Here is a 9947-nt window from a genome sequence, read left to right as displayed (position 1 = left end):
TACAGTACGCTTCAGCACAGATCTTTAAAAAAAAACTAGCAGGTAGGCCAGGGCGCAGATGGGGCCTGCATAACTCGAGAATCTGCCTGGAAAATAGGAGTAAGATAACAGAATAAGAAAAATTAAAGGGGGGGGGGTTGCCTGTGCCAGTATAATGAGGCCGCACAGTATGTTCAAGATAGAGCACTAGGTAAGCCAACTATGTTTCCAGAACAGAGGCCTAAATTGTGTAAGGGTCTCACCCCATGTCCATGAACAGTGGTTGATAGGAATGTGTTGTTTGAAAGCGTGCCCAGGTGGTTGTAAACTTTAAAGGCCCTATCCTGTGCAATACAAACCAATTCTTCTCATGAGCCATTCTATAATTGGAGAGGGCTATTTTAGAGCACCAATGCATTGGGATGCACATTCTAGCTGCATTGATCATATGCATAGCCAGAGATTCGACAGTCGAATTGTCAAAGAGGAGAGATGAAGGAGGTATTGAGCTGGAGAAAATTCTGCAGGGAGAGTATAAACTTCAACCATTGAATCTCGGGGCAGGTCCATCATAAATGGAGTAAAGAACCTTCGTCCTGTTCGCAATGCCAGCATCGGTTTGAGAGCGCAAGGGATATTTTGTGTCAGAGTCCTATACCACTGTGTCTGAAGTTTATTACTATTTTCCTGGTTTCCCACATTCAGAGTACCTTTGTGGATCGAAGCATTTAATGTTCCTTCAGTCATCATCAACTCCCAGCCCAAGTCCCTCACCCATGAGGTGCACGCCTTCCCTCATAAGTATCAAATTTAAATTGTTAGATAGAGGATATAACATGTCTTTCAGGTTGTCTACAACAAAGAGATTCAAAGGGAGTCATTGAACAGGGAAAAAAGGGGTGAATGGCGGAGGCAGTCAAGAAATAGAGAATTTGGATGTACGTCCAAAAAAAAAGTGTGTCCATGGGCATGGAAGAAGCCATCATATCTATGTTAATAAAACTGCCCATTGGAAGAAATGCTTCACTAGAATCTCCTCATGAGCCCATACCTTGGCTTCAAAAGGTATAAGGTAGCCCAGGAGTAAAAGCAGGATTTCCCCAAACAAAGGTGAGTGAGCTAGGTACAGAGGATACGGAGGTGACTTTACAGCAATCCTGAAAGTTCCGAAAAGTAGCCCCTATTTTTGGATGGGCACGCAACTGGTCCGGCAAGTGTGGAGAGGCTATCCAGTGCTGAGATCCTAGGTTGAATGAACAGAAGTCATTCTCCAGGGTCATATGTGGTGTAGGATCGTTGCGCTATATTCATTTAAAAAGTAAAACAATGATATGGCAAACAGTGTAATCCTTAGTAAGAAAAGCAGCTGACACAAAAAGACAATAAACCTTATCTTCAATGAAATAGTGAAAAATGATGTCGCGCTAATCAACATATAAAAATTAAGCTGACAATAAGGAGCAAACAAGTTGGTAAGAGTACCTTGGTATCTTGATTGGTGGCGGACTCTCCTGCTTGCACCCCCTTTTTATCCGAGATTTATGTGGATTGGACTTTTCACACTTGGGACATGTTTGCTCCTTATTGTCAGCTTAATTTTTATATGTTGATTAGCGCGACACCATTTTTCACCATTCTCCAGGGTCACCCAATCTTTAATCGAATGATTGCCAATCGTCAGTTTGCAAGCCCAGTAGCGTTTATATAGGTCTTGAAGGCCACCACCACCTCCGAATGTTTTTTTTGTGCAATTTCCGCTCAATGCGCACAGCTCCTGCAGCTTTTCAGGCAGTGATCCTTGTGTGTTTTTATATCTTTGGTCCCAAAAAAACCCACAATACAACAAATAAAAAACTGAAAAATTGGGCGTGCAAAATTATTCAGCCCCCTTAAGTTAATACTTTGTAGCGCCACCTTTTGCTGCTATTACAGCTGTAAGTCGCTTGGGGTATGTCTCTATCAGTTTTGCACATCGAGAGACTGAAATTTTTGCCCATTCCTCCTTGCAAAACAGCTCAAGCTCAGTGAGGTTGGATGGAGAGCGTTTGTGAACAGCAGTTTTCAGTTCTTTCCACAGATTCTCGATTGGATTCAGGTCTGGACTTTGACCTGGCCATTCTAACACCTGGATATGTTTATTTGTGAACCATTCCATTGTAGATTTTGCTTTATGTTTTGAATCATTGTCTTGTTGGAAGACAAATCTCCGTCCCAGTCTCAGGTCTTTTGCAGACTCCATCAGGTTTTCTTCCAGAATGGTCCTGTATTTGGCTCCATCCATCTTCCCTGTCCCTGCTGAAGAAAAGCAGACCCAAACCATGATGCTGCCACCACCATGTTTGACAGTGGGTATGGTGTGTTCAGGGTGATGAGCTGCGTTGCTTTTACGCCAAACATAACGTTTCACATTGTTGCCAAAAAGTTTGATTTTCGTTTCATCTGACCAGAGCACCTTCTTCCACATGTTTGGTGTGTCTCTCAGGTGGCTTGTGGCAAACTTTAAACGACACTTTTTATGGATATCTTTAAGAAATGGCTTTCTTCTTGCCACTCTTCCATAAAGGCCAGATTTGTGCAGTATACGACTGATTGTTGTCCTATAGACAGAGTCTCCCACCTCAGCTGTAGATCTCTGCAGTTCATCCAGAGTGATCATGGGCCTCTTGGCTGCATCTCTGATCAGTCTTCTCCTTGTATGAGCTGAAAGTTTAGAGGGACAGCCAGGTCTTCGTAGATTTGCAGTGGTCTGATACTCTTTCCATTTCAATATTATCGCTTGCACATTGCTCCTTGGGATGTTTAAAGCTTGGGAAATCTTTTTGTATCCAAATCCGTCTTTAAACTTCTCCACAACAGTATCTCGGACCTGCCTGGTGTGCTCCTTGTTCTTCATGATGCTCTCTGCGCTTTAAACGGACCTCTGAGACTATCACAGTGCAGGTGCATTTATACGGAGACTTGATTACACACAGGTGGATTCTATTTATCATCATTAGTCATTTGGGTCAACATTGGATCATTCAGAGATCCTCACTGAACTTCTGGAGAGAGTTTGCTGCACTGAAAGTAAAGGGGCTGAATAATTTTTTATTTTTTTATTTGTTAAAAAAGTTTGAAATATCCAATAAATTTCGTTCCACTTCATGATTGTGTCCCACTTGTTGTTGATTCTTCAAAAAAAAATTACAGTTTTATATCTTTATGTTATGTTTGAAGCCTGAAATGTGGCAAAAGATCGAAAAATTCAAGGGGGCCGAATACTTTCGCAATGCACTGTTTACAGCCTGGACACATAGACTCTAAACTAAACGACATTGCTAAGCTTGCAAATGCATTTATAACTTCTACTACCCCTTTCCCCATCTTTTCTCTTTCCCTAAGCCAGGTACACACTACCATTTTTATTTTCATACAACCCGGGGGTTGAATGGAAAAAAAACTGTCAGCTCCGGTCGGATACGCTGTTCTAACCATGCAAGGTTAGTACAGCGATCTCACCCGCTGTTGTGTTCTGGCAGGGGGATGCTCCCCTTCCAGAACACTCCGATCAGTGCTCTCTGCCTTTGGCTAAGAGCTCTGATCGGGAGTCAGTCGGATGCTGGTTTTCTCGGACATACACAGGGGCCAAATGTTGCCTGCTTTGTTTTTTTTCTTTTACCAGCAAATGTCTCCTGACATTTGGCCTGTGTGTACCCGGCTTTAGACAGCAATCTTATTGTACTTCGTTGTTTTTGTCATTACATTTCACTGTACAAAATTGGCATTAATTTCCAATGTTGGAACTGATACTATTACCCCAAACTCTCTCTTTTTAAAGCTAATATAAAGAAAAACAATAAAACATAGGATTTTAAGTGTATGTATTAAGAGTTTACAATCACACGAAACAAACATGTACAATAAATTAGGACACATGCTGTATATGAACAAACTTAAATTTGGAGATTAGGGGCTGAAAGATTTGCCCAAGTCTACCCTCTACCTCCACTACTGCAGCCAAAATCTTCTTATCTGTCACCCCCCAGCTGCCCACCTAACCCCAGCGCTGCAACCAATCCAGTTTCTCTATCCCCAATCAGAGGGGTATTTTTACAATTACTATATATTTCATATGCCGGATTGCAAATTATCTTTATAGTGTATGTATGTATTTAGGCAGCATTCTTGTTTAAGTCAGGCATAATTGGTAGAACTAAAATTTTAGAGATGAACAGGTAAACAGGATAATGAGATCTGGCACTGCTGCTTTATCTTGGCAGAACATCAGCAGGCAGCTGATATAGTTCATTCTTGACTCTCAAGATCTGTTGGGCAGGGTGTGTCTATAGAGGTCTCAGATTGGCCCATAGACATGCTGTAATTTTTCAATCAACCTATAATCAGTCAGATCTGCAAACAATCATCCATGCCTGTGGGCTGATTTAGTCATTAGTGGATTGCTACACAAAGGCCAAACCAATATTATTATGAATATTATACAGGATTTATATAGCACCAACAGTTTGCGCAGAGATTTATTGTCAGAAATTATTGGAGTGCACACATGGCTTTTAGAGTGGATCTTGCAAAGGTCAAATTACATGAGCCTCAATCAACTGCTTGTAATGTTCAACACGATTCAGTCGAAGAAATGTTGATACTTTGCCTTGTACTGCTGATTCCTGGAAAACACCTGGAAGAGTTAAGTGCATTACTATACTATAAAATACACCTTCTAGAAAAAAAATCTTTTTTTAAAGTAATTGCTTAAAGCCTTTTAAGTAATTGCCTTCAACTCTGAACCGGTAAAAATAATTTAAAATGTCGACCCCCCTCCAGTGCAAGAAGAATCTAGTGTGTGGTATGTCTAGAGCAGGGGTCTCCAATCTTTTTAAACAAAGGGCCACTTTACTGTCATTCAGACCTTAAGGGGGCAGGATTGTGGGAGTGGAAAATGTCCTGGTGTCAGTGGGAACTTAGTAACCCATGTTTAGTGTCAGGGGGGGAGTAGTGTCCTATCATTGGTATCAGCGGGAAGAATGGTGAAGAATCATTGGTATCAATGGAAAGAAAACTGCCCCATCATTGGTGCCATTGGAATAAATAGTGCCCCATCGTTGGTGTCATTGGAAGGAATAGTGTCCCAAGGGCCGGATAAAGGCAATCAAAAAGGCCAGAGTTTGGAGACCACTGTTCTAGGGAATAGACTTATACAGAGCAATGCTTAACCTACTCCACAGTTCAGCATTATTGCTTCCCACTGGTTCTTGTTGTGACAATCCTGAAAAGTCGCCCCTCTTGGTGCAGGATCAGCGGCCAGTTATTAGAATGGGACATGACCACTGGTAGGAGTGCCTGCCCACATTCCAGCACTGGCTGTTGCAGGTCAATGGAGTAATGTTAAAACTTGCTCTCTTATCTCATTCTCTAGAAAAAAGAAGCACTGCAATACTTATTCAACTGCAGAGGGTGGCACTTTTAGCTACTTTTGCCGCAGTTAGGCTTTAAATTTAAAAGCTACTGAAATTTTAAATGACTGGGACATGAAAATGAAATGAAAAGAGACACTTTCACTTTACTTATACAGGGCAAGTTGACACACTTATACTCACCTTGCCAGCGCTTCTCTGCAGTTCCTTTCACGGTCTCAGCTGAAGAAAAAAACACTTCTTCCATGTATGGGGAAGCATGTGACCTCCCAGTCAGTGCTTGGTTCTAGCAGCCAAACATTACGCCTGATCATTGTCACATGCCTGATAAAGTGAGATCACTGCTTCCCCTAGTGTATGACACTAGGTATTTTAGTGACAGTTATGGAGGAAGAAGCGGCTAAGGAGTGCTAAAAAGGTGAGTATTAGTGGGTTGGGGGGAGGCCCTTTACACAGAGACTGTTCCTTGGCTTGAATGGCAAGATGACCGTATCCCTTTAAAAGAAGTCAAGACATACAGCTAAATACACAGAAATGTGTCTGCTGTTTTTTTTTTTTTTTTGTTTTTTTTTATGCCTAAAGCAATCTGTTGGTACAATAACCCAGTGACACAGAATGCAGGCACTAAGAGATTGCATATACCTATGAAACTTTAAAAGCACCTCTCTTTTTTACCCAGGATCCACCTAAACCCCAGCTCCAACATCCTGGTTAGGAGAAAGTTGCAACCTAAACTTTCCTCCAGTGTTCTGAATAATGTATCTAGCATTAAATGGTGGTCTGTGGGGAAGTGAGGTTCAAAGGACATGGTGTGAATGGGGTCTTAGTATAAATACTTACCCTAACTTTCTGTATTGCGGGGCATGATGTCACTATTCTTTTAATAAGATTCCAGAGAACCAATGAGTACCCAAAATTTTTTGCAAGAAGACACTCCAAAGCCCAGCAGGAGCATATTTTCATAAGATTTGGCATCCTCATTGTTCCCAGGAAGGACCATGAAGTCATCCTTGCCTAGGCATTGTGGGCAGAACGTGAGGGTAAGGTAGGTATTTACTGGAGGATATACCAGTTTTATGTACAAGCCCAATTCTTATCGCCAGAATAATGTCCATTCTGCCTGTATAATGTAAAAATTGTGAAAATACTGAGAATTTTGTTAGTATAGTTATTCAAAAAACTGACTTCCCTTCCACTGGTTTTAAGGCTGTTGTGTTTTGAATATGGCGCATGTGGAAGATTGTGATATTGGCTGAAACGTTGTGGGTAATTTTCCCATGTTCTCTATCCCCTATGTAAACCATGATTTTGCTGTTGTACCCTCTTGTTAATGAAGATGGAAAGCTTTTGTATACCTTCCTTTTTCTTGCAAAAATGTCAATAAAACTTGATTGTATAAAAAAATAAAGTTTACAAACCTTTTGTTTCAGGACTCTTTTGATGTTCTTACCTAGCTTTTTGCAGATCTCTTCTACTTTTTGAAATGCATTTTGTACTTCTTCCTGTGTTTGTACAATCACTTCCACTTCACCTACTGCAAAACCAAAGTCAGCCTCATCTAGGTCAACCACAGCCATGGTGCCTGAGCTTTCCTCCAGAGGAAGCTTGAAGCTGCGTCTGCGCGTCACGAAACTTGCAAACTCATTCAGGCCAAATGCTTCTATGTTGGGGGGACTTGGAACACCCAGTGCTGCACTGACTTTGCAGATAATCTGATCTTCTTCAGTCACCTCCAAGTATTGAGTGGAAGCTCCAGTTAGTCCTCTAGTTCCTGGCTGTGGTGGGTGCTTTAGCTCCCAACTATCTTCCCTTTTTCGCAGCCAACAGTCAGAAAGTGTAAGCCGCAAATCTGGGCTATCATAGTATGAGTCTCTAAATGTGATTTCCTTAAGCAGCTCAGCCCCTAGTGCATACAAGCTTTTCTCCACTTCTGGCCCTGGGACAAACTTTCTTTCCACTTCAATAGACCCAGATAGATGTGAAGGTGCCATTTCTAGGAAAGAAAGAACAAAGTACGATGTTCAGCAAGATGAAATGATGCACAAGTGATTTGTGAAAGAGCCAGAACTGTGTGTACAAGCAAAAAGGAACAAGGAACATATGATTATAAGGTCTGTACAGAAGCAAGCTGGTATGTGCCAATTTCTCAATCAAAACTTTGACATATTTTTCTTAAGCATAAAAGCAAAAATGTTGCACATCCAATCATCACAAATTGTCTAATGTAGTAATCCTTTTTTCTACTATAATAATATTAAGACAAAGATGGTCTTGCATAGTAAAATTGTACATTTTTGTGACTTGTAATGATGCAGTATGCTGTATAACCTTTAAAGAACATATAGGGAATATGAAATGCTGGGTTTACATGTGCTTGCTGTACCATGTACTTGTAGGAAAACGTATCCTGTTCTCTTTGTAATGCTTCCTTTATGTGAATTCCCTGGTGTCCCTGCCAGTCTCTCTGCTTTCCTATTAAAAACTGCCCACACTAGGCATGAGAGCACAGCGTGGTCAATTTTCTAGTTGTGCTGAGAACTCAACCTGCTCTCCTCCAATGATCAGACTTGTCCTGACACACACCCCTGTACAGCCATTCACTGGGAAGATAAGTGTACTGCTGTTTCTCCTCCCCCAGCTCTGTAAACCTCTAAACACCAATGCAGCTGAGAACAGATTATGTGATCACTTATAAAGAAAAAAGGTGTTTATAATTTTTTTTTTATATCTATACACAAATATTTTGCCTTTCATTTTTGTTTTAAATGGGTTGTTTTACAAGGCGAGGGTTTACATATACTTTAAGTGGATTTGCCTTTAGTAAATAACCACCAGTGTTGACTAAATAGGGACAGATTAACCACCTGTCTATTCTCATCTGATCCCATCTGATCCGCCAGATGGATGGAAAATAGGGTTTCCATCTGTCCGGATTCCACAGACAGGATCGGAATCGGATAGCAGCTGGTGTCAGCGGAGATGTCCGATAAGGATGCATGGAGCATCCGATCCGGTCCTCCTGAAAAACTGACAGGCGAGTTGTATCGAATCGCCCGTGTGAAAGGGGCCTTAGGGTGGCTTTACTTTGGACCTGTATTAGCATTACCCTTTGTGCATAATTCTAGGTTTGAAAACACTATTTGAAACCAGCAAATGTAAAAAGAAAGCTGGGATAAACCCCCTTTTTTTAGGAAGCCTGCCTACTTAGGGCTACATAAAGCTGCAAGAAAAAGTATGTGAACCCTTTGGAATGATATGGATTTCTGCACAAATTGGTCATAAAATGTGATCTGATCATCATCATCTAAGTCACAACAATAGACAAATCAGTCTGCTTAAACGAATAACGCACAAAGAACGAAATGTTGCCATGTTTTTATTGAACACACCATGTAAACATTCACAGTGCAGGTGGAAAAAGTATGTGAACCCCTAAACTAATGACCTCTCCAAGAGCTAATTGGAGTGAGATGTCAGCTAACTGGAGTCCAATCAATGAGATGAGATTGGAGGTGTTGGTTACAGCTGTCCTGCCCTATAAAAAACACACACCAGTTCTGGGTTTGCTTTTCACAAGAAGCATTGCCTGATGTGAATGATGCCTCGCACAAAAGAGCTCTCAGAAGACCTACGATTAAGAATTGTGCGCCACGCACGCGAAACGCGCTGACGTCACACGCCGGCCGCACACCACCCGGAAGTGCCACCGACTTCCTGATCCAGCTATAGGCGCCTTGAAACCGCGATGCGCGGTACACGCCGACCATCAGTGGAGCGCTGTAGAGGCAGCCTGAAAACCGAGTGACCATCCTAAAGTCAAGTTGACTGGCGAACCCACTTCTCTGAAGTCTACGAACATGGTGAGCACCTGCTATACTGCACAGGGGGATTGAGAAAGGACAGTAAACACCGGGTCTATAGAGCAAACGATAGACTGTCATATGCAGTGGATGGCCATCTAAGGGTCAATACTATCCTGCTTGATATCAAAATTATATCGGTCACTGCCAGATACCGGTGCGAGCCTGCGCAGTTCATTCACATAACTGCGTCTCTCCCCAGCTCCCATCCTAAATCAGACCCAAAAGGAGAACCCTTGTACATCCGTCACTGGATGATCACCACGGTTTAAAATTGCCCAATATCATCAAGTGGCTATACCATTACCACAAGTCTTCACCCATTTGTGAAAAAAAAACGCTGACATTTGTCAGGCACGGACAGTTCCATATCCTACATCTGTCTCCCACTAACAGACATTCCTTCAGTTTTGAGAATTCCTGCATAAAGGGAGTACCTCTCAAGTATACATCAAATGTAAAGAAAAAGGGGTTCAAATGAGCCCCTTTTTCTAGATGGGATGGCGACAGGCTGTTTTAAAAAAAATAGGCATCCTTTTAGCTAGTACAGGGGTTTCTAGGCAGATTTAGGTGGGGAAGCCAGTGTATGGTCAGAATAAGCCCCAATCATAATGGGGCTTATTCTGTAGCTAGGAAGAGTAGAACTTAAACTAGTTTATTCTTGTTTTCTTCCCGCCTTTGAGCCTGCCAGGGAGCTATT

At 41.8% G+C, this 9947-nt stretch overlaps 1 protein-coding gene across 1 annotated transcript; it reads right to left on the bottom strand.

The window, feature by feature from the left end:
- Positions 1 to 4438: 4438 nt before the first annotated feature.
- THTPA (thiamine triphosphatase) lies at positions 4439 to 7415 on the bottom strand. The gene is made up of 2 exons (XM_082270482.1): positions 6838 to 7415; positions 4439 to 4651 (listed from the first exon to the last, which is right to left on the bottom strand). Exons 1-2 carry the CDS (start codon positions 7376 to 7378, stop codon positions 4551 to 4553), a joined length of 642 nt encoding a protein of 213 aa, XP_082126608.1. The 5' UTR covers positions 7379 to 7415; the 3' UTR covers positions 4439 to 4550.
- Between the last annotated feature and the right edge of the window lie 2532 nt (positions 7416 to 9947).

The sequence above is a fragment of the Pelophylax lessonae genome, assembly GCF_965119305.1.
Source record: "Pelophylax lessonae genome assembly, chromosome: 1".
NCBI lineage: Eukaryota > Metazoa > Chordata > Amphibia > Anura > Ranidae > Pelophylax > Pelophylax lessonae.
The sequence above is the reverse complement of the archived record's forward strand: the minus strand, read 5'-3'. Positions and strand labels throughout refer to the sequence as shown.

Bases quoted from the DNA above. Each gene is read 5' to 3' on its own strand.
- THTPA (XM_082270482.1), bottom strand. From the start codon at position 7,378: ATGGCACCTTCACATCTATCTGGGTCTATTGAAGTGGAAAGAAAGTTT. The intron at 4,652-6,837 runs GTAAGAACATCA...TAACTCTTCCAG, and splicing joins AGAGATCTGCAAAAAGCTAG to GTGTTTTCCAGGAATCAGCA.